Genomic DNA, 24,710 nt, shown 5'->3' on the forward strand with positions numbered 1-24,710 from the left:
CAAACTGTATTCCTCATGGCTAGTCGATATGAAATTTCGCATCGATCTGTTAAGCGGTTCTGGAGAAGAAGATTTTTTACACACTTTTATTTAACTTCATCTGAACTTTGTTTGTTTGTCCTGTTTCAAATCTTTGAGCCGTTTGTTTTCTAGGTTACATATGTCCTAGAGAGCTGAAATTTGGCCCACGTTTTCTGGTACATTTCCATGTATTGAAATATAATTAAATAAATAAATAAATAAAAATTAAAAAAGGTTTAAAACTTTAAAAAAAAGAAAAGTGTGTAGCCCTAAAACATGTTTTTTCGTTTACTTGTTACGTTTATATTTTAAATCCAATATGGCCACCAGACCACATTACGTCCTGAATTTAACACCACTCACATCGGGTCGTAGATCAGATGGGTGAAGTTTCAGATTTTTCGGAGAAGGATTTCAATTCAAATAATTATGGCTGGAATATCACCACCGATGTCATCAACGCATCATCCTGTTGTACACCCCAGGGGGAGCTGATGACATGCCAAGTTTCAAATTTTTACGGTGTAGCCCATAGGCAAAGCCGTCTAGAACAGTGTTTGTGCGTCCGTATGCATGTATGTATGTATGTATGTATGTATGTATGTATGTATGCATGCATGTATGTATGTATTTATGTCCCCTCAAACATATACAAATCAGAGCTAAAGATCTTGTGACATGACAGGGTGATGTGATTACGTCTGATGTCATTACGGCAGTACGGCGGCTGACTCTCCACACACAGACATTTTGATTTATATGCCGTTCATGCCGAACATATCGTCGAACCTGTCATATATCACAATCGCCATGCTCTACCTTTGTTTTTCATTTAGTGTGAAACACAAACAAACCGATTGTTAAAATAACCATCAAAAAGCAAAAGCATCGGCGTTACATCTTTTCCAACAAAACGGTACCTACACAACCCTTGAGGGGTATTGTTACGTGTTACCTCCCCAAACTCCGGGTACGGTGCTCCTCAGAGTCTAGAGAGGGAACACGGCAGAAAGATTTGTTATTTTGAGTGTTCTAATAAACCATGGTAAAACCACACCAATGCAATTGTGTAGAACAAAACAAGTAATTGTATTAAGAACTCTCACATACACAATAATAACACTCTTAAAGAAAGTACCATGAAAATATCACTTGCATCAAATGAACAATGCATATGATGGTACCATCATTCCCCCAATGCTCTCAAAACAATAAACTCATGATACGCCAAACGTGAGTGGAATGTAACAATCCCAAAGTCCGTGCACGAATCTCCACTTGAGGTGAAGGTCGAAGTCGTGCAGAACGACAAGAACAGGCAGGTATCGGCGCGGCTGCGAATGAGGAGTTACGAGGTGGGAGGTCGATATGGGAATTGAGCCGATATGGGAACCAACGGTGATGCACACAATGATGTCGATATGGAATCCCAACGACAAAACACAAAGAACAAGGTGGACGGCCTCTTCAAGGAAAAAATGGCCGATCGGCCTGTAATGAAAGCTTTTGCTTTCCCGCCAACAATTGCTCACGCTTGGTGATAAAACCTGAGACACAGGTTTAATTGCAATCGCAATATAGGACGATGTCACTGACAATCCCTTTCACCGGAAGCCTCAACTCATTCGCAGCGACCAATATAATAAAACTCCGCTCGCAGCCTCGATCCGACTCATGGCTGTTTCTCTCATGGCCATCCTCTCTCCCTCTGATCTCCGCCTCTCTCCTCTTTCGGTTTCTTTGCCGCATTTTCCTTTTTCTTTCACATACATTTCTTTTTCCCTTTAACTAAAGTAATCCCCATTTCACACAGAATCTTAACAATATTACCTGAAACTAAAAAAATCCTACGAGTATATAATAACAACAAAGGCGGAAGCGCCGAATCTGTAACAGTATTATCTAGATTACAGTAGATCTTCCCTCGGTTCTGTAAGTGAAACTTACCTCACGGATGTTGGGATTCCTCCAAATTTCTTTGTTTCATGTAATAGGCAGCATTAGCGACTGTTTAAAAAAGCTAATTATGTGTGTTTGCGGTATATAATATTTAACAAGCCCGGCTACGCCGCTGTTAGACTTTCGGTCTTGGCTTTCGTTGAGTGGTTTCACTGTTTCAGATGTCATTTTTTCCCTTTAATCCAAGATGACTGCCATAACATGTGACCTATGACGTCAGAGCTATCACTAAAATATTCCCCATGGGGAGTCCCTCCTTTGTTTAAAGTTTTGCATTGATTGGACAAGCAGTTGCAAGGAATTTTTAAAGTGAAAATATTATATGGACGTGAACACACCGACACAAACAGACAGACAAGGGCATTACAATAGTCTCGCATCGCATTTTGGCGAGACTATAAGAAATAACTACTTGATGAGTGAAAGACCCTTCATTTCCACCATCGTCTTTATAGCTGATCTCCTCTTGCTCTGACGTCATAGGTCCACTGATACTCTCCATCAATCACGAGACTGCTTTGATAAGACTTATTACATAATATTTTCAAATAATACCGTAGAGTTGGCTAAGCTTGCTTGTAAAACTATGACATTTAACGTCACTACCGAATTGCTATAATATCACTGCAGACAGCGTGAGGTAGCAAGCTTGGAAGGCGGTGTATTGCCCTGGGAACGTTTGCTGATACACGAGAATAAAACGTGCGCGGCATTCATAAGAATATCGTTATGGATTAAATTATAGAAGCAGACAAGATTTTGACGTTTGAAAAAGTGCTACATAAAATATTTTTTCTAACAAATAAAATACAATAAAATAAAAGAAACACCCCTCCTTCCTCGTTGACGCATGTGGGCGTGGTTATGTTTCTCAGAAAAGCTCATTATGACAAAGAAAAATCATTGTTTATAAGTTGCACGATCAACTCAAACAGAGCGATTAAACAGTTCTCAAAAATATGCAAACGGCAATAAGCTTAGAGATGAGAGATAACAATCGATCTCAGTTGTTAATCACAAGTTTGAAAGAGTGCGATTGATTCAATAAGCGTTCACGTTACTGAAGCTTTGTTAGCCGTGAACCAATCAGAACGCTCGATAGGAGACAAACCCGGGGAAGGGAGGGGCCAGTGTGTGATAAACTGGGTGCGGTGGTGTGGTGGTCTTCGAGATTTTCGCTTCAGCGGTATAAACGGGGAAGGTAAGGAAGAAAATAAAAGGAGAGTCAAGCGCACCAAGGTGCATTGCGCTTCGTTCTTCATCCTTTCAGTTCCTCTTTCCATTGCGCGGGCTTTTGATGTGCGGACAATGCACTTGTGTACCGTTTCACTCGCATCACTTAAATCACTGCAGTCGTTGGCATTTGTCTTCGTTGTGACTCGATTTTGTTTTAATTGTGATTGATGACATTGATTTGTATTTTGGTTGATGGTTATTTCCCATTCTGTGTTTCTTTGTTGTTGGTGCTTCCCAATGCTGAGGAGATTTTAATTATTTTTTGTGATGAAAATGTGGGGGTGCTGTGCTGGGGGGGGGGGGGGGGGAGAGGGGTGCTTTGGTGGGTTGGGGGTGGGGGGGTGCTCTGGTGGGTTGGGGGGGGTGCTTTGTTGGGTTGGGGGGGGGGGTGCTTTGGTGGGTTGGGGGGTGCTTTGGTGGGTTGGGGGGGAGGGTGCTTTGGTGGGGTGGGTTGGGGAGGTGCTTTGGTGGGTTTGGGGGGGGGGGGTGCTTTGGTGGGTTGTGGGGGGGGGGGGGTGCTTTGGTGGGTTGTGGGGGGGGGGGTGCTTTGGTGGGTTGTGGGGGGGGGTGCTTTGGTGGGTTGTGGGGGGGGGGTGCTTTGGTGGGTTGTGGGGGGGGGTGCTTTGGTGGGTTGTGGGGGGGGGTGCTTTGGTGGGTTGTGGGGGGGGTGCTTTGGTGTGTTGGGGGGGGTGCTGTGTTGCGTTTGGTGCTGTGGTGGGATGGGTGCTGTGGTGGGTTGGGGGGTTCTGTGCTTGGGGTGCTGTGGTGGGTTGGGGGTGCTGTGGTGGGTTGGGGGTGCTTTGGTGGGTTGGGGTGTGCTGTGCTAGGGGTGCTGTGGTGGGTTGGGGGGTGCTTTGGTTGGTTGGGGGGTGCTTTGGGTTGGGAGGTGCTGTGGTGCGTTTGGTGCTGTGGTGGGATGGGGGGTGCTGTGGTGGGTTTGGGGTGCTTTGGGGGGTGCTTTCGTGGGTTGGGGGTGCTTTGGTTTGGCTGTGCTGTGGGTTGGGGGTGCTGTGGTGGGTTGGGGGGGGTGCTGTGTTGGGGGGGGGGGGTTGGGGGGAGCCGTGCTAGGGGTGCTGTGGTGGGTTGGGGGATGCTGTGCTGTGGTGGGTTGGGGGTGCTTTGTTAGAGGTGCTTTGGTGGGTTGGGGGTGGTGTGGTTGGTTGGGGGTGGTGTGGTTGGTTGGGGGTGCTGTGTTGGGTTGGGGGGTGCTGTGTTGGGTTGGGGGGTGCTGTGTTGGGTTGGGGGGGGTGCTGTGTTGGTTTGGGGGTGCTTTGGTGGTTTGGGGGTGCTGTGGTTATATAAAATATTTGCACACTAAAGAGACGAAGAAGCTTTAAGTAAACAAGACTCGGCTTTCTCAATGTGTTTGCTTCGCATTTCACTTTCCCCCGGTTTGTTTGTTTTGAACATCCGGTGACTACTTGTAGTTGTATTAAACCTCGTGGTAGTACAGTAGTTCAATCGTGTCGAGGCAATCCGTATTGATGTAGAGTTACGAATCAAAATTGGAAGTTACATTTTAATAATGGCGAGACACATTTTTTGTTTTCATTCCCGTTCTCCTATCGTGTTTTTGACACCGACTCGTGTGATGTTATCGCTGTCTGTCTACCTGACACCTGTGTGCTATATCATTGCACAGTGCACATAGCGATACCAGGTACCCAGCTTAGGTGGGTACACAGCACATTCATCTTGGTTAACCTGGTCATGCGGTGTGGTGGGTTCGGGTGTGATGGTCTCCAAGTTGAAACCCTCACCCCACCAAGCCTTGTGTCGACCGCGTTTGAAAATTCCAACATACCGGGGAGGATCGATCATTCCAGTAATCAGTATTGAACGATCCTCGAATACTGAATACCATTTTCCTCACATCCAACACTAACCTTTCCACAGAGTTTAACAGAGGGGTTTCACGTTGAAAGGTATTTTGCCAGAATGAAGACATGTGGTGTGATCCAGTCTATTCCGTGGAATACCTTGGTGGTAGTATCTTCATTTTTTTATTTATAATAATTTTTATTTTATTTTTTTGCTATATAGAGAATCGAGGCTCATGTAAGAGCTAACACAAAACGTGCAATGAAGGTAGCGGGTGACGAGAGGGGGAGAGAGAGGGAAGTACACAAGCACAAAAGAGAACAGGGACGTCGGTAGATCTATGGAAGGGGGAGGAGAGAGGGGTACACGGTATAAAGCTAATGAACACTTCTAGGAATTTCAGGAAATAAGTTTGGGATTTAAAGAGGCGGATTTGGGGTGTTTTAACGGGGGTAGAAAAAAAAATCAAGGTTTCGGATGGGGGAAGACAGATGGTGGTGAACAGCTGTTTTAAAGACCTGGAGGGAAGAGTGGGATTGAAGAGTGGGGGAGTTTCTTCCAGAGGTGGGAGAGAAGAGGAATAAAGGAGTGAAGGTGAGCAGAGAGTCTATTTTGGCAGGTTCACCAGAAGAGGGTTGCTGGCAGATCTTGTCATGCAGGAATATTTGGGGGAGAGAGCACAAACAGAATGGGGAGCAAGGACGGAGAGGAGTCGGTAGAAGACAAAGACCACCGACCTTCTTGCGGTGAGAGAGAGAAAGAGAGAGAAAGACCCTCAGAATCGGCTTCATCATGGCAGATTCCAATGATTCTGAATGCTTTGGTTTCAACCGCATGAAGCCGCGCTAGGTGTGAGGCAGGAGCACAATCAGAGGGGAGAGCAGTACCCCATTGAGCTGCGGATTAAAGCCTTGTATGTGGTGAGGAGCTCAGGTGTGCCAAGGAAGGACTTTGCATGATGGAGGATGCCCAGTCGGCGACTCGCTTTGGAGGCCAGCTTGGAAATGTGGTTTTCCCAGGAAAGTTTGTGGCAGATAGTGAGACCCAAAAGCTTGAGTGACAACTTCTTGGAGACGATTATTGAGAAAGTAGATGGGAGGGTTGTCCAGACGGTCTTTTTGGAGAGACAAAGTGAGTGTGAGATTTGTCAGGATTGAAAGACATGTTCCACTTGTTTGACCAGTCTGTGATATTGTCCAGGTCTGCAGAGTGAAAAGGCTGCTGCCTTCCGATCTGAGGTTTGGAATATGGAGCGGCAGAGAGTGGAGTTATCAGCAAAGAGATAGCGATAGAGATAGAGAGGATTTTCCAGAGAGTCGGAGAGATCATTAATGAAGACCAGAAAAAGCACAGGGAACATTGCCTTGAGGAACTCCAGCATGAACAGGAAGGCGAGAAGAGGGAATTCCATTCAGGGCCACACGTTGACTGCGACTAGAAAGGAAGTCTGCAAGCCATGCGTGTCGGTTTCCATGGATACCATACGAGGAGAGTTTGGTGAGCATGGCGGGGTGCCAGACCATATCGAAGGCATGAGATATGTCAAGGGAGACAGCTCTGATTTCCTGTTTGGCATTGAGGACCTCCATCCATTGTTCCATCCATTGACAGCAGAAGCAGCACGGTCAGAGTATAATCATCTGGTCAGAAGTGATGATTGATGACCTTGCTGATTATTGGGAGCAGTCTGATTGGTCTGGAGTTGCAAGGATCTGTTTTTGCACCTTTCTTGTGTAAAGTGGTAATGTTTGCTGATTTCCAAGCAGATGGCAGTTGACCTTGCACAAAAGAGGGTGAAGAAAATTGAGAGAGGGTGTGAAAGAGCGCAGAGCAGGATTTTAGGACTCGTGGGTGGTCCAGTTGCAGAATCGGAGTCGAGGTTTGACAAACTTCTCCACCTTCTCAGGTGTAAAATGTACAGTCCAGACGCAGTTGGGTTTGACTGGGCAGGGTGGGTACAGAGAGAGACTGGTTTGGGACACAAGATTTTGAAGCAAACACAGAGTTAAGGCATTTGCCTTTGTCATGCGTGGTGTCCGCTGTGTAGCCATTTGAGGTAAGGGAGGGGATGGAGGGGTTTGTTGGTGGTTGAAAAGTGAATGCATATTCAAACGTCGGAGTCACTGGAGTGGAAAGCTCACGTGATATGGGAATCATCGTTGCAGCTTTTCTCTGGATCTCCTCGACTTTATTGATGTCAATCGTGAATCGAGGGTGCCAGGCAATGTTTTCATACTCCAACAAACGTGCGTGTCGTTGCCTTCCCTCTGCATGAAGCTATCTCCTTCCAAAGTACTACCACTACCACTACCACTACCACTACTACTACCACTACTACTACCACTACTACTACCACTACTACTACTACTACCACTACTACTACTACTACTACTACTACCACTACTACTACTACCCCTACTACTACTACTACCAACAATACTGCTACCACCACCACTACTACTACTACCACCACTACTACTACCACTACTACTACCACAACTACTACTACCACTACTACTACCACTACTACTACCACCACTACTACTACCACTACTACTACCACAACTACTACCACCCCCACTACTACCACCCCCACTACTACCACCCCCACTACTACCACCCCCACTACTACTACCACCACTACTACTACCACCACTACTACTACTACCACCACTACTACTACTACTACTACCACTACTACTAATACCACCACTACTAATACCACCACTACTAATACCACCACTACTACTACCACTACTACTACTACCACTACTACTACTACCACTACTACTACTACCACTACTACTACTACCACCACTACTACTACTACCACCACTACTACTACTACCACCACTACTACTACCACCACTACTACCACTACTACTACCACCACCACTACTACTACTACTACCACCCCTACTACTACTACCACCACTACTACTACTACCACCACTACTGCTACCACCACTACTGCTACCACCACTACTGCTACCATCATTACTACTACTACCACCACCACTACTACTACCAACATTACTGCTACCAACACCACCACCACTACTACTACCACCACTACTCCCACCAATGTGTTATTACCGCCTTTTTGTGGGGTTGGTGGGGAACGTTTTATTCTGCCACAAGTCTTTCACAAAACAACTGGAGTTCGTCGTTTATTCAGGTTACCGGACGAACATGTTCTTGGTCTTTGCAAACGACACCCTGGGAAGTTTAACGTCCACCAGCCTGTGCTGACAGCGAAGGACACCCAGGTCAACCTCCTTCCGAGAGACGATGCACTTTGTGACAAGACGCTCTGTTTGTGAAGGACCGATCTGACTATAGTTGCTTCAGGAATCAAACAGACACCACGGCTCGAAGGCCAGAGAGCTATCTCTGTGCCATCTGATCGTGCTACTGTAATTTTTCACAACAATCTGATGCTAATGCCGCCCAGTGATCCTTGGGTCATGTCCCTCATCTTGACAATGGCATTGGGGGCATCTAGGTTCCTTGGGGTCATGGCTGTCATTGTAATTGTGCGTAGTTTGCTTGCCAAGCTAATTTGGGGTTTGGTTCACTGTTTATTTTTTTTAAAGAATTAGGAGGAGGGCTTTGGTGGAATTTTTTTTTTTTTTTGTGTAAATTGCTGAAACGTGCAACACTATTGGGCTTTCGTACTTTGTGCTGCTGCATTGGACTTTCCTCCGTGATCCCACAAGAGATTGGCTAATGGTTTACATTAGGCTTGCTGCCACACGAGCGACCGAGATCGATTCGCTTGTGTAGTAGCGGTTGCAGTTACATTTGCTTTCGTTGTCGAGGACTTTGGTGTTCAAGGAAAAAGTCCACCTCATGGAGTCACCTTTTATTTTTCAAACTCGACACACGTCCTTGTTACCTCCACTGCCGTAGGTAGACAGAGGTTATGTTTTCACCCCTGTCTGTTTTACTGTTTGTGACCAGGATATCTCCGGTTGTGGATGGATTTGGATGAAACTTTGTGGACAGGTTGGGTGTGTGACGAGGAAGAATTGATTCAATTTTGGGGAAGATCCGAATTCGGATATGAGAATTAAAAATAAAAATTCAGGCAATTCTTCACCATTGAGAGATGGGACGAAGAACGATATATAGCATGATTTTTCAAAACTTTGTGGACGAGTTATGACAAAACTTTGTGGATGAGTTGGTTCGGTGACGAGCCGATTCGAGTTTGGTTCAGATCCGGCCCATCAATGGGATTAAAACATAAACTGTTCAGCGTGACATAGATGAGCGATCTACCGAGTGCCATGCTAGTTACCCTCACCAGATGAGAGGGTATTGCATTTGAGTCCGTCTGTTTGTCCGCACAGAATTGATATGATTTTCTCTGCAACCGTTGGTCCGATTGATAGAAAATTTTTCACCATAGGTGCACCTCCACATGTATAATTTTTAATGATAATTATGACGTTATAGGTCACGTGGTACGGGCGCCATCTTGGAAACACTTTCCACCTCCACATCTCCGAAAGCGCTGCATAGAAAAAAATTGGCACGTGGATCTTTATAAAGAACTCTCCATGGGGAGTGACATATGTTAACAAGAAAAAGAGCAATCGGAGATTGCAAACCCTCACCAGGATGTCGTGGTTTTTATGGCTTTTGTGTTAAAACAAATATGGCGGCCGAACCACATGACCGATGACGTCATTATTTTTTTCGAGACTAATTTATTCCTAGATTGAATGAATGATCGTTTTAAGGCCATTTTTCCCTGCGAGAGCGGGGGTTAGCCTTGCGGGCCCCATGACAATCATGGTTCCCTGTTTGAGGCAATGTTTTTATGGCCGGATGCCCTTCCTGACGCCAACCCTTGGTCACGCTCTTACGATGCGCAGGGATACGGTGTACCTAATCTAAACCGGGGTACACACCGTGATCATTCATCCCAGCAAGCTGGTACTCAAATTTGCCGACCTCGGAAGGATGACGGGCTGAGTCGACCCCCCTGGCGTTAATTCAGCGATCGACTGGGATTCGAACCGAGGATCCCAAGCCGGCACCCTAACCGCTAAGCCAACGCCAGGCTAATTTATTCCTAGATTATGCTCAAGAAATTTCATCTTGATCAGATGACGTTTTGTACTTGTCAAATTATGACATCATAATGGAGGCACCGATGACATCATCATTCAGATATTATTCCACATGGAGAGTTCTTTACAATGAGCCTTGTCTCAATTTTTTCTATTCAGCGATTTCGGAGATATAGAGGTGCAAATTTTTTCGGTTTTTCCAAGATGGCGGCCGAAACGCGTGAGAGATGTCAGCATTATTTTTTTCTCTCCACCAATTTATGCCTACATGATGCGCAAGAAATTTAATCTTGATAGGATGAAGTTTTGTACTTGTCCAATTATGACATCATAATGGAGGCACCGATGACATAATCGTTAACATATTTTATTTCCCAAGGAGAGTTCTTTACAATTAGCCATGTCTTAATTTTTCCTATTCAGTGCTTTCAGAGATATAGAGGTGCAAAGTTTTTCGGTTTTTCCAAGATGGCGACCGAACCATGTGACCTACGACGTCATAATTATTAAAAAATTATACAGGTGGAGTTGCACCTATGGTGAAAATTTCCTGTCAATCGGACCAATGGTTGCAGAGAAAATTATATTTATTCTGTGCGGACAAACGGACTCAAATGCAATACCCTCTCCTCTGGCGAGGGTAATTATGATGTTATAGGTTCTGCCATTATGACGTCATAATTCGACAAGTACAAAACTTCATCCGATTAAGATGAAATTTTTTGAGCATCATCTGGGGATAAATTGGTGGAGAAAAAAAAGAAGCCATCTGTCATGTGGTCCGGCCGCCATATTTGTTTGGACATAAAAGCCTTAAAAACCACTAAAACACATCCTGGTGAGGGTCTGCAATCTGATTGCTCTTGTTACCCCCGCCACCAAAGGGATGGAGTTTTTTTTCACCCCTGTCTGTTTGTTTGTGAACAAAATATCTCAAAGTTGTGGTCGGATTCGGACGAAATTTGGATGTCACAAGGACGAAATTGCGAGATGTAGTGTAAGTTACAAGGACGAAATTTTGGTGAAGGTCCGGATTCGGATCCGGCTACTATAATTTTTTAAAGTGATTCTTCACCATTGGGAGATGGGGCCAAAAACTATATATAGCAAGATATCTCAAAAAGTTGTGGACGGATTTGGACGGAACTTGGTGGACCGGTTGTGTGTGTGACAAGGAAGAATCGATTCGATTTTGGGGAAGATCTGAATCTGAATATGGATTTGGATGTGAGAATTATTTAATTTTCTCGTGATTAATTCACCATTGAGAGAGAGGGCCAAAAACTATACATTGCGGAATATCTCAGTTATGGATGGATTTGGACGTAACTTGGTGGACAGGTTGTGTGTGTGACAAGGAAGAATCGATTCGACTTTGGTGAAGATCTGAATATGGATTCGGATATGAGAATTATTTAATTTCTAAGTGATTCTTCACCATTGAGTGATATGGCCAACCAGGTGGAGGTATGCTCTCTATCTACTGAGTGCCGTTCTAGTTTATTTTCCGTTGCTTCGTATTAAGCAACTGAAAATTGAAATCAAGTTGATGTGGAATTTGTGAACGAAAAAAAGGGAAGTACAATTTGTCCTTCTGACTTTATGCTTCATTTTGGCCTGGACGTTGTGAATTGCTGTGATGAAATTCCACAATCGATTGTTTAGTTTATTTCCTTTCGTCCTTTCGTGTTGTCTTTGACACCGACTCGTGTGATAGTGTCGCTCTGCACCATGTGATTGTACATTCGTCATCATATTCATCATCACGTTGCAGTATGTGGCTGCCAAGTACCAAATGGCAACCCCCTACCGTAGCATTATGTATGGTACGGGGTTGCCATTTGGTACTTGCCACATAACATTTGCTTTTGCCTGTTATTTCAATTCGTAGCAGCAATTTTTTTGTATTTAAAAAAAAAAATCTGTTTTTTTTTAAGCGTTGAATGTTTTTTTTTGCTCTGAAGCCTTTTCATTTTGAGGCACGTTTTACAGGCACATGTGATGAGCAAATGCATGCCTGGGGTTTGTGTGATAATTTTCCTTGATGGTTGGTTTGCTGATTTACTGACGCAATGCCTTTTGAAAGCTTTCACGTGCTTGGCAAAGTGATCCCAGTCCCTGGCCTTTGACGGTATTTCTTCCCCACCCAGCCTCCCATCTTTGCTCATTGCAAGCTGTGCTCGTATGATTCTGCCTGTACCTAATAATCCAGGTAAAGTGCTGCTGGTTTGAAAGCTATAGTTTTTCATGAAATTCTTCATCTGATACCTTTAGCTATCTCTGACAACAGTAAACTTCTTAGTCGTAGCTTCCATTATTGTTGTTATCAATGGAGATGGAGAATGGTTTCTCTTTGCCCATTGTGGTTTAAAACTTGACTTTTGCTCCCCCTTTTCTCTTTCTTAAACTAGACTGCCCAGGTCTGCTGTAAGTTATTGGGCGAAAGAGCAAGTATGGAAGGTGACGGTGATTGCGAAACTGCGAGCATCCTTGCCTCTGTGAAGGAGCAGGAAGCTCAGTTTAAGCTCCTGACTCAACAGCTGGAAGCCGAGCGTGCTGGATTGGTCAATCAGCTGGGTGGTGGTTGTGAGGTGGATGTGGAACAGTCTCAGTCGAGGCTTCCTCAGGTAAGAAGGTTGTGGTGGGGTGCTGCTGGCTTTTTAAATGATATGCAATCACGTGTCTTGTAATGGCCTAGTTTATTTTAAATGGGTGGTCAATCGATTGATCTACTGCCCTTTCAGCAACTGTAAATCCCCAATTTTTCTTGGTTCAGGATGGAGGCTACACAAGTGACTCGGAAAGTAGTGAGTTCACTGGAGGCCTCAGAAAGGTATTGACTCGTTAATCATCCTGGGCTTTGCGTAACTTTTGTGATTTCTGCTCATTAATAACATTTCGGTCACCTTGATTTGTAGACATCCTTAAACTTGTTATCTCTACTTATCTTAGGATATTATTACCTCCACCACCAAATGTGGACGGATGTTGTGTTTTCACCCCTGTCTGTCCGTTTGTGAACAAAATATCTCGAAAAGTTGTGGACGGATTCTGACCAAATTTGGCAGAGATGTAGCGTATGTGACACCGACGAAATGATTAGATTTTGGTGAATATCCGGATTCGGATCCGGCTACTTGAATTTTTTAAGGGATTCTTCACCATTGGGAGATATGGCCAAAAACGATACATAGCAGGATATCTCAAAAAGTTGTTTGACAGAATCGGATTTGGACAAAACTTGTTGGACAGGTTTTGTGTGTGACCAGGAAAAATCGATTCAATTTTGGTGAAGATCCAGATCCAGCTAGTGTAATTTTTAAAGTGATTCTTCACCATTGAGTGATGTGGCCAACCAGGTGGAGGTATGAGCTCTCCTGAGTGCCGTTCTATTTTTCAATGAAGTGTACAGCACTTTAAAAATTCTTCTTCATATTGTTTCGGCTGGTGGGATGGCCGAGAGTTACGAACACTCTCTTCTAAGCTGTCTGGCCTGGGTTTGAATCCCGACGCAGCTGTCATTCCGGTGTCGTGCAGGCAAGGTGATTCATCAATGTGTGTACTGTCCCCTGGATGGACGTTAAGCTGGGTGTCCCGTCGGCCAGCATTAGTTTGTAGATGCTAAATGTCCCACGGTGTCCTTCTTGAAGAGTTGGTGAGCTATCGCCAACACGCAATACACGTTACACGAATTCCTGCCCCGACTTCGTGTCTGAATGACGACCTGTCCAGGATTGTAACCATGTCCACTGAAACTGCTTCGGCAGTACTGACACTCTGTATAGAGCACGGTTCATGTTTGATCAATATTCTTTCAGATTAGCTGTTAACCTAAAATTTATTTTTGAGTCGGAAGCTTCGTCGGTTGTACTAAAAAAGTACATTTGTTAATTTTCTGCTCTTTAATTTGGCCCATAACATGAAACCAAGGCCCATAACTACCTTAAAGATAAATAAAAAAACATTTTTGGTGTTATATGACCAGACAAAGCTTGTTGAGCACCTGTATCTGACAATTGTACAAAATCTTTAACCACATGACCACTGGATGTCTCGTTTCTTTGGACCATCCTTTTGTGAAATGTAATGCCAAAAAGCCATAATGTCACAGCATGAGTCTGCTCTCCACAAGGCATGGGTTCACTTTCGGTGCAAAAAGGGCATTATGGCGATCAAGCGTCAAGTCTGTTATAAATGGCTATCTGAAAAAGGGAGCTTTGAACTGCAGCTTTCATCGACGACTCCATACTGTTGTAATGGGTTCAACATTTTTTTGTTGTTTAAAAAAAAATTTTTTTGTTATCAATTATTTTTCTAAACCTAAATGGCTTTGATTTCATCACACAGGAGCTCGATTGTGATCTGCAATTGACAATGGAACGAATGAAGATAAACAGCATGCCTCGACGAGAGCCACTGAAGGTGCGGAGTTTTGTTATGTTATGAGAAAAGTTTTTGGCTTTGGGCTGTGGTGCAATAAGCCGTGTGGAGAAAATTAAGGTTGCCGATTTTAGTCTAATTTCTCGTTGGGTGGGGTGTTGGGATGGGGGGATGGGGGGAGGGGCGGTGGGGACGGGGGAGGGGGCTGGAACCGCTACGTCAAAGCAGCAAGTCCTGCTTCTTCCTCCTCCCTCTTTGAAAGATGGGCTTTCAAAACAGGCATTTGTATGATTAAACCAGACCAGTCTTTCAATCCAGACAAATCTCACACTCTACAAAATCTCTGAGATTTCTCTCTGAGAGCACCGTCTGGAAAACCTTCCCATCTACTTTCATAACAATCCTCATGAAAAAGTTAAATCGTTCAAACTCCTGGGTCTCACTATCAGCCATGATCTTTTTTGGGCAAACCTCATTTCAAAATTGGCCTCCAAAGCCAGCCGCCGACTGGGCATCCTCAGTTGTACAAAGTCCTTCCTTGGCACACTTGCACTCCTATCCACCTACAAGGCCTTCATCCACAGCTTTATGGAGTACTTCTCTCCCCTCTGGGCTGGCACCCCTGCCTCACATCTTGCTCAGCTTAATGCCTTGGAAACCAAGGCCTTTAAGATTATTGGAATCTCCCGCGATGAAGCTGAGTATGGGCCTACCATTTTGCCATCGCAGAGAGATCGGTGGTCTGCCTTCTACTGGCTCCTTTCTGTTCTTTCCATGCTTTGTTCCACCCAGGTTTCTGCAGGGAGCATGCGGTCCATCATCAACCCCATTCTAGTTGAACTACCTAAATCCAGGATCACTGCTCACCTCCACTCATTTGTTCCTGGTTTTTCCCCACCTGTGGAATCAACTTCCACATCCCCTTCATTCTCATTCTTCGCTCCAGGTCTTGAAGACAGCTGTTCATCTCAGATCATCCCCAATCCTAAACTATGATCATTTTAACTCTCGTTAACCCCCCCCCCCCCACCCACCCAAATCCCTCCTCTCCTTTAACTTTTCCTGTTTTCCCTCCTTGGAGTTTCCTTCTGTATCAATTTTATCCACCCCATGCATGTGAGTTTTGCATCATGTTTTTGTCTATGTCCTGATCTGTTGATCAGGTTTTGGTCTTTTTTGTTTTGGTCTCTTTTGGTTTTGGTCATGGTCTCTTCCATGTGTTTTGACTATTTATTCAAAAAAACCGGATGTCAGTTTTTTATTCGAGTAAGTTGACCATTAGCTTTCCAACAGTACCATTTTTATGCCTCCACTGACAAAGTTGCTGGAGACGTGTTTTTTTGGGTCGTCCGTCCATGATAGGTTTTCGTTAACGTGATAACTGAAGAACGGCTGAAGCGATCCAAGTCAAACTTGATACAAGTATGTATTTATAAGTGGTGTAAGTTACGTATACTTCATTATGATTATGGGGTCAAGAGGTTGGTCAGAGGTCCCATTAGGTAAAATTTCTGTCACCACACTAACTTGTGAACTTGTGATGGGATTTTGACCAAACTTGGTAAAAGTATAGAATTTTTTTTTTTTTTTTTTTGGTAAAAGTATATATTATGATGTGAAGATGAACTGATTAGATTTCACCATCATGAGGTTAAAGGTTAAAGGTCAGGTCATGTCAGGTAAAATGTGATGCTTGAGAACAGCTGAAGGGATTTAAATCAAACTTGGTCCAAGTATGTATAATGTAATGTGGGTGGAGGCATATTGGTCGACGTCATGACGTCGAAGAGCGCGTTCGAGCTGTTATTCTGCAACAGCAGGAAACTTTCAGAATGAAGTGTGACAAACGGATGGACGCTTCTCCTTTTAGTGATCGATGTCCATGTGACACATTTAATGCCATTGTGTGAACCAACGTGCATTCCTCACATTGTGTTACTCGTGTTCATTTTGACAATTATTTTCACAAACTCATTGAAAACGTGTCGTAGACATTCCAGATCCAAAGTTCATGATAAAACAAAGTAATAAATGCCACTTCGGAAGCTTCTAAAGCAATAACACAAACCTAATCCTGTAGACCTTTCCTTCCAGTTATCCAACAAATGTGCAAAATTCCCATTTTCGTCTTCAAATTTGTATTATGCTAAGGAGAAAATCCAGATACTAGTTGTTAAGGTGGTTCTTCACCATTGAGAGATGGGTCTAAAAACTAGATATAGCATGATATTTACCCTCGCCAGAGGAAAGGGTATTGAACTTGGGTCCGTATGTTTGTTTGACTGCACAGAACGCGAGTATGCTTTTCTCTGCAACGGTTGGTCCGACTAATTTATTTATTTGTTTATTTTTTGATCTGCCAATACATTTTAACCATAGGAGCACCTCCTCTTGTATAAATGTTTTAATGACAATTATGATGCCATAGGTCACGTGGTATGGGCGCCATCTTGGAAAAAACAAAAAACTTTGCACCTCCATCTCAAAGCGCTGCATAGAAAAAATTGAGACATGGCTCATTGTAAAGAACTCTCCATGGGGAATAAAAAGTTAATGATGTCATAGGTACCTCCATTATGACGACATAATTCGACAAGTACAAAACTTCATCGATCAAGATGAAATTTATGGAGGGTCATGTTGGCATAAATTGGTGGAGGAAAAAAAAAAAAAAAAGATGATGTCGTAAATCACGTGGTTCGGATGCCATATTGTTTTGAGTGAATAGCCTGAAAAAATACTAAGCTCCAATTTTCTCCAAAACGACAACAGATTGAGGCCAAAGTTTGCAGGCAGGATTGCATACCCATGACGAACAAAAAAATGTCAGCCAGCATGACGTCATGCGTCACATGGTTTCGGAGTTGACGTTTTTAAGCATAAACTTTTAAAACCTAGCTCCTCCCTCCTTTTTGATCCTATCGAGGGGAAACTTCACAGATGTTCAGCATAACAGTCTACTAAAATGACCTTTTGGAATTTGCGATTGGTGACGTGGTTTGGCAGATATAGATAAACGAAAATATAAAATTTTTTATAACTCTTGAACCGCTTCATTGATCGACGTGAAACTTTATATTATAGTGGAGGTAATGAAGTGTAAAAAGTGTGCAAAATTTCAAGATGATTGGATGTACGGTCTGGAAGCTAGAAGTTGTTATTGCGTGAAGAAGAAGTCTTCTTTAGTGGGCATGGAATTAATTATCACACTGCACATGACGAGCAGGCAAAGTACAGAGCGACCTCACGGGGTCATTTTGACCTCGAATAAAATTCTGATTTCAGATTTGTCAATCGCTGAGGTATATTAATACACGACCAAAACAGATTTGGCGAAATTCCGACGATTTTTGACGAAAATATCATTTGTGTCCATTTCAGAAAAGTAAAGTGTGTGCCATGTCAGCATTTTAAAAATTGAAACATGGCTCATTGTAAATAACTCCATATGGGGAATAGGTGTTGTTAACGATGACGTAATTGGTGCCCTAATTATGACGTCATAATTTGACAGCGACAACGCTTGGTCTGATCAGTTTGAAATTTATTGAGCATGATCTATGCAACAATTATTGAGAGAATATCAATTTATGTCCTCGCTCACGTGGTCTGGCAGCCATATTGGATCAAAAAAAAAAGAAACGTTCAAAAATAGAAGAGTTGGCTCACACCAAGTTGACTGCGCCGGGTAAGTGTTCTATGAATACCATCTAGTTTGCAGTATGTTTCTGCTTCTATTTTGTGAGTGGTTTTTCAAACCTTTACAAAATATACCTGATTTACTCGTGATAATCGCATGATTTGCTTTAATCTTTCCATTTTTGCTTTAATCACCTTCTTTCTCTCAGCATTTGATAATGGCCTGATTAAGAGGAAAAACTCAATTAAGACTTTTATCACACGAGTATAATTTGTAAGATTTTTTCCTAACGTCACAAATAGATTTTGGCAATTAGACTTGTGCTGCTGAATTATGGATTTGATACAAATCTCCCAAATCGTTCCTGTATTTAAAAGACCAATCTACCAGGAATTGGGCATATAGGTACATGCAAATAAACATGCCACCCAAGTCCCTCATTTTTCATTATTTAACGTAAAAGACAGGGACTAGGGATATTGTGTATCGTTGTGATAAAACATTTAAAAAAGAATCGTTGCCTGTGCGAGATATCTGATGTATAATTTGCTTTCAAAGTTTTATTAGTTGATGACTCTCGTCCACTCCACTTGGAATCCAGACAGTAAAAGGGTAAATTGTATAGGATTGAGTGAATCGGTCATTTTATTTTTATTCATTTGTAGCTGTTGGAGGAAATTGCTGTTTTATTCCTGTGAAATGTCAGTTTTCATTTGGAAATAAAATTACCAGCAGCCATGGATTGCACCCTTGTTACTTTCAATGACTGTTCAAATCCTTGTCAAAAACACACCATGGGATGGTGATGCCATAAAGAAGGGGTTTGCTGCTTGTCATTCCAGTGTAATGGAGTTGGTGCGGGTGCATTTTGTTTTGCATGCACTATTTCTCACTCGTTAGACATGTATGAAGTGCTAATTTCTTGTGCACAAATTGCTTGAGCTCTTCCTTCTTCCTAGCCAATGCAGTTTTTATTTATTTATCCCCACACCTTACAAAGGGGAGGATGGGGGGAATAAGGGGGGGGGGGGGATATTTTAATCAGCTCCATCTCTATCTTTCCGTCTGTCACACCATCTCCTAAATGGTTGGGCAGAAATTCACCAAACTTGGTAGTTGTGATCACTATATGGCAAGAAGGTGCAAGAGCAGCATCATTTTTGGCTCCGATTCCTGGGTGGAGTCAAAGCGTCAGATACGGAGAAATGCAATTATGGGCACATTTATAAACGTTTTTTAAATGAAACTTTGTATATGCAGTCAACATTGGGAGACACATATAACGTGTAACGATTTCTTTGGATTTGACCCCCTCAGGAGTGGGGACTTAGGTCACAGGGGGTTAAAACGGGAAAAAAAAAATTAAACTCAAAAAATTTGATATGGGATAATTCCTGGTGAAACTTTTTGCCATCTTTCAACTTTGCTTTAGATGGGAAGCTTGTGGATTTATGATGCCGTGCCATCGGCTTTGCTCTAGTTGTATATAAAGTTGAGGCTCCTGGAAGAGTTAGAACACAGTGTAAAGCAAGGAAACACACCAACAGAAGGGAGAAGGACAAAACAAGGATATTTGGAGAAAGAATGTGAGGGGAGTAAGGGGTTGTGGGCAGAGGGGTGACTGAGTGGGAAAGAAGCTCCAATGCAGGAATGCAAAGGTGAGTGGAGGGATAGGGGAGAAAACACACTAACCTGGAAAGGAAGGGATGAGCTAAGATGGATGTGGATTGGGGTGGGGGGGGGGGGGGGGGGGTGACCAGAGGAGGAGGTGAATATCCATATTGAAGAATTGGAGGAAAGAATGAGTTTGAACAGGCTGAGGAAGTTTGTTTCAGAGGTGAGAGAAAAAGAATAACAAATGAATCGAGGTGAGCAGTGGACCTGCATTTTGGGAGTTTCACCTGAAGTTGCTTGCTTGCTGATGGTGTGTAAGTGAGGGGAACAATACACAGAGGGTATAAAAACAGAGGTATAAAACGGTGTCCATGTGTTTTATACCTCTCCCACCTACTCCCCTTCCTATGCCTCCTCTCCCCAAGCCCCCTCCCTCCCACAGATCTCCCAATGTCCCTGTTATTTGCTGTTGTACTTGTGTGCTTCCCTCTCTCTCCCGCTCCCTTTATTATACGTTTTTTTTATGTGTCCGTTTTTTTTTTTTTTGTGATTAATGGTATCTTTTACACGAGCCTCGATCTTGTATCCTAAAAAAAAAAGAAGAAGGTGCAAGACCATAAAGGAGGCATTAGTAGACAGGCCACCATCCTTTGATGTTGGAGTAATATGCCAGATTCCAACGATTTTTGAGGGCCTTGGTCTCCTACTCATTATGTGAAAAGTATGAGCCAGGGGTACCAGCACAAATGTGTCACACACTACTCCATCAAACTGCACATGGAGGCATTTATGTTGGGAGTTTGGATTTGGCATGCCAGAGGATGCCCATTGGGGTGGCTCTTTTGGTCGGCTAACTGATGTGGTTTGTCCAAGAAAGATCATGGTTGATGATTATGGTTTCTTGGCATCATGACCAAGCCAAGAAAGATTGCCAGGATTGAAAGGCCTGTTCCAAGTGTTGGGACCGGCTCTTCATTCTGTGAAAGTCTGCGTAGAGGCAAGCGTCTGCTGCTTTCCTATCTGAAGGATGTTTTTAGGAATGGGTGGCGTTGTTAGCGAAAGGATGTATTTTCCAGCGAATTAGATGGTTGATGAAGATTATGACTGGGACTGGGCCCAAGACAGACTTGGGTAACTGCAGTCTCAACAGGGAGAGATGATGAGAAGATCACTTCTTGCACATCTCAAATTAATTTTCATTTCTAATTTGTTTTATTTCAATAGTGCTGTTAAACGTGCAGGAATTAAAACACTTTACTAGATGGTTAATAAATGGTAAAATATAGTGCAGTATATCCTGTGGTTGAATATTATGCTATTGGAGCAGAAAAGCTGCAGCTGATGAAGAGCCACGATCCACGGATGCTTGATGGATTGGGTTTCCAACGTGTCGGCTTGGTTTATCCATAGTCAGGCATGTGATTGTCCATCCGGTGACTTTGATTCGTCTCGTTAGCATGATTAGGTGGTAAAAGCATTAAACGTGCTTTTGCAACTGTGCTTGCCTTTTTTGGTGGCAATCGAAAATATTTCGGCATTTCATCGTTTGGTTTAATCCGTGCAATTTTGAAATGCGTTCAGATTATCCTCATGAGGTGCAATGAACTTGAACATCCTTGATGAAACTGGTTGCTTAACACGTTACGCACAGTGATACTCAGATGAAAATGATACTCAAAAAGCCTGATGCTGTCTTCTTTAGTTGCAAGGCATTTAAAAATCTTGTCTACTTTGAACTCTTTTTATTATTTATTATTATTATTATTATTTTTTTAACCCCCCTTTTCTCCCTCCAACACCCCTAGTGTGAACCTTTGACAGCTCGACCTCTGATTCGCAGGGATGCTCACCCTCCCTCTCGTGTCGATGCCTTCCTGGCATCCGGGTACAGCCATACGCTGGACCCCAGGCGTGATGCTGGTGGCGGGCGTTCCTGCGCTGGGGGTCAATCTCCTGCCGCCTACTATAGCTTGTCCCGTGGAGGTCGGCGTGATGAGGGATACAGACCACAGGGGGAGTACTGGGGGGGTGAGTTGAAAGTGTTAAATGTCCTTTGCTTATTATTTTGCCTAAAATATTTCACTTTGTTTGTAACCTGATTGTGTACATGTCAGTTCCGTGGGTTTATCATGTATTGGTTGGTCAGGGTTCGGTGTCTGTTGCGAGATATTTGGCAATCCAATCATCATTGTGTTGCTTGTGCTGTTTTGTCGTTTGTAAATACGTTTGCACCTTTAAATAAGAGATTTATCTTTCATTTCGTTTTTATATCTTCTATTGTCAAACTTATCATTTTCTTTCAGGAACCCAAGTTTAAAAATTGGCCTATTTGGTTTTCAGTTGCAATTTATGTTAAAAACATTAATTATGATGGTGATTTGTTTTTGCAATCATTGGGTGACCTTGCTGTGTGCCGTATTGCTGCTGGGAAGTTTAATTGGTTCGTAACAAGTTATTTAGTGATTACTTTGTCCAGCAGCTCCTCGTCAGGAGAGTTACAATAACTACGATGGTTACAACCATTATGCTACAATGGACATGAGGCGTGGACCCTCTGGTTCGGATGCTTCGTGGTCAGGAGTTGGGACAAGGCAGCAAGATCGGGCGTGGCCATACAGGTATATAGGGGTTGTCATGGTGGGGTGAACGATGAACTTTGGTGTACTATTCTTCTTCGACGAGGTTTGTTTGGTTTTTTAGTGACGGGATTATTCCAGCAATGTTTGTGCTTTAAAACGGTGTATTTGGTAATTCTGGTTTGTTTCATGTCTTGTGCTGAAGACTAAGCTGATCTCCAATTGGTGCAACTGGAGGAGATTGTGTCCACCTTGCATACACCCTAATGCAGACATCTCAGGCCTAGTGAAATATTGTTAGGACAATGTTTATCATTGCTGCAGACACCTTAGGTCTGTACTTTGTGTCGTATGAATCCAACTTGCCAAAAATCTCATGTATGAAAGAAACATCATTTTTGGTTATTTCTCTGAAATCCCGGTGTCCAGCCGTCCCTCCGTACGTGCGTCCGTTAACATTTGACGAAAACATGTTCTCACAAACTACCTGACCGATTCTGGACCAACTTTGGTGGGACACATCAGGACAGCAAGGTCTTGTGGGGTTGTGGTCCCCATCTGGATGTGCCCCCCTATAAAGGGAGTAAAAGGTGGGGTTTTGCCCCAAATGGTATTTCATTCAAAAATCTTCTTGGAAACCTCCAGACAGGTCCAGACTAAACTGGCCATGTGGCATCATGACCAGGCCCTTAACCTTAAGTTGTGCTCCCCATGGCTGTATATCCTCCCCTTATCCCTCATATTCATTGTAACATGTTTTTCTCACAACTGCATGTCCTATGTGGACCAAATTTGGTATGCCACACCAGAACATTAAGGTTTCATGGGGTTGTGCTCCTCATCAGGAAACACCCCCTATAAGAAGCTGAAAAGGAGTGGGGAGTGGGTGAGGGTTTCACATCAAGTTCAGGTAATTTATTTTAAAATGTTCTCAGAAATAACCGTCGGCAATGTCAGTAAATAACCAACCGTCAGTTCCCCACGGTGATACTTTTGCATTTTTATCATCGCTACCTCATCCACATCAATTGAAGTCCCACAGGTCCACATTGCTGGTACTCTGGTAGTGTTTTGCATTTTCTCTTCTGACATTCAAGTGACTCAATTAATGCAGTTTCTCATGACCTCATGAAATCTGACCTGATCCTCACTACTAATGAAGCATTTCCTGAGATGCCGTGCCACAAATACAAAGTCTTTGATATGCTCTACTTTCTCCAAGTGCAGGGAAAGATAGACCTACTGCTTAGCTGTTGTATAGTTATTGAATACCTCTGTTCTGAGAGGATGTGTGAAGCGGGGGAAGATGGCTGATGCTCAGGAAGTTCAGGAAACTGGGATGAATGGAACTGAGAGGGTGGAGTTAAAATTCTGCCAAATTTGCAGAAGTTTTAAATAGTGCTTGTATCAGAAATTCTCGTCTTTCTAAGATCGATGTATTTTTGGACTTTTGGCGATGTTCTAAGAGACGGCACAGGTGTAGGAAAAGTTTGATAATGGCAATGCTCAGGTGTTCATTGAAGGTGTTGTTTAAAGTGTCACCTGGTTGGATGGTTTAAAGGATTAGGGATGATGCATCATGATCATGCTGTATTTCCATTGTCACGTGGAACAATTTCGCAATGAATGCAACGGGGTAGCAAAACTGCAAATGCCAACTTGCGACTGGTTAATCCCTGCGGGATCTCCCAGAAATCCTCTTTGTTAACATGACAACGGATCAACGGATTTCAATGAAACCAAAGATTGTGGATTCAGGGAACTCGCAGGAAGGTTTGTGACACAAAAAACAGGAAGGAAGGTTTGTGTGTCGGTACTTGCGCACATGTGACAAAACTGCAAACGCCTACTTGCGATGCTTGTAATCCCTGCAATCCCAGGAATCCTTTTTTTGTTCTTGCCCCGTGGATTAGCCATCGCAGCAAAAATTGGTATTCCTGTCGGCGATCAGGGAAGCGGTGGGTCTTGTATGCTTGCGAGTGCAAATTGCAACTCTCCTTTGTGATAAAAGGCCGCATGAGCAGGGCACAGAACTTTCACTTGATGGTTTGATGTTGATTAATGCACCCCTTGTGTCCAACTGCTGGTCTGATTGTGGTCTTGCTTTGTCAGTACATAGACATTTTTTTCTTTCTCCTTGCCCTTCCACGAGCTAAGACTTTGTAGACAAAAGAATGGCCTAAAGTTGATGTGTAATTGTTCTTATTTGTAAATTGTATTTGCACAGCAAGTTCTCCAATTTGCATGAGTGTCCAAGAAAAGTGTAACATTGCTGGAAACAAAATTTTCCCATTTAAGTTAATATAGATACCATTTCATGTGTCCTAAGTCGAATGTTTTATTTGCACTAAAATGCCTTTGAATCTAAAAAAGCATATTTTG

At 43.2% G+C, this 24,710-nt stretch overlaps 1 protein-coding gene across 1 annotated transcript in view; it reads left to right on the forward strand.

Annotated features, from left to right (window-relative positions):
* The first annotated feature begins 3,168 nt into the window (after positions 1-3,168).
* Positions 3,169-24,710, forward strand: part of LOC137432393 (splicing regulator ARVCF) — a 37,645-nt gene continuing 16,103 nt past the window's right edge. The window contains exons 1-6 of the mRNA XM_078783158.1: positions 3,169-3,219; positions 12,530-12,745; positions 12,895-12,951; positions 14,466-14,540; positions 21,558-21,780; positions 22,232-22,370. Of these exons, the coding sequence (XP_078639284.1) occupies positions 12,572-12,745; positions 12,895-12,951; positions 14,466-14,540; positions 21,558-21,780; positions 22,232-22,370 (668 nt within the window). The 5' untranslated portion in view covers positions 3,169-3,219; positions 12,530-12,571. The remainder of the gene's footprint in view (positions 3,220-12,529; positions 12,746-12,894; positions 12,952-14,465; positions 14,541-21,557; positions 21,781-22,231; positions 22,371-24,710) is intronic.

This window comes from Myxine glutinosa, chromosome 8 (assembly GCF_964187855.1).
Source record: "Myxine glutinosa chromosome 8, kmMyxGlut1.1, whole genome shotgun sequence".
Classification (NCBI taxonomy): Eukaryota; Metazoa; Chordata; class Myxini; order Myxiniformes; family Myxinidae; genus Myxine; species Myxine glutinosa.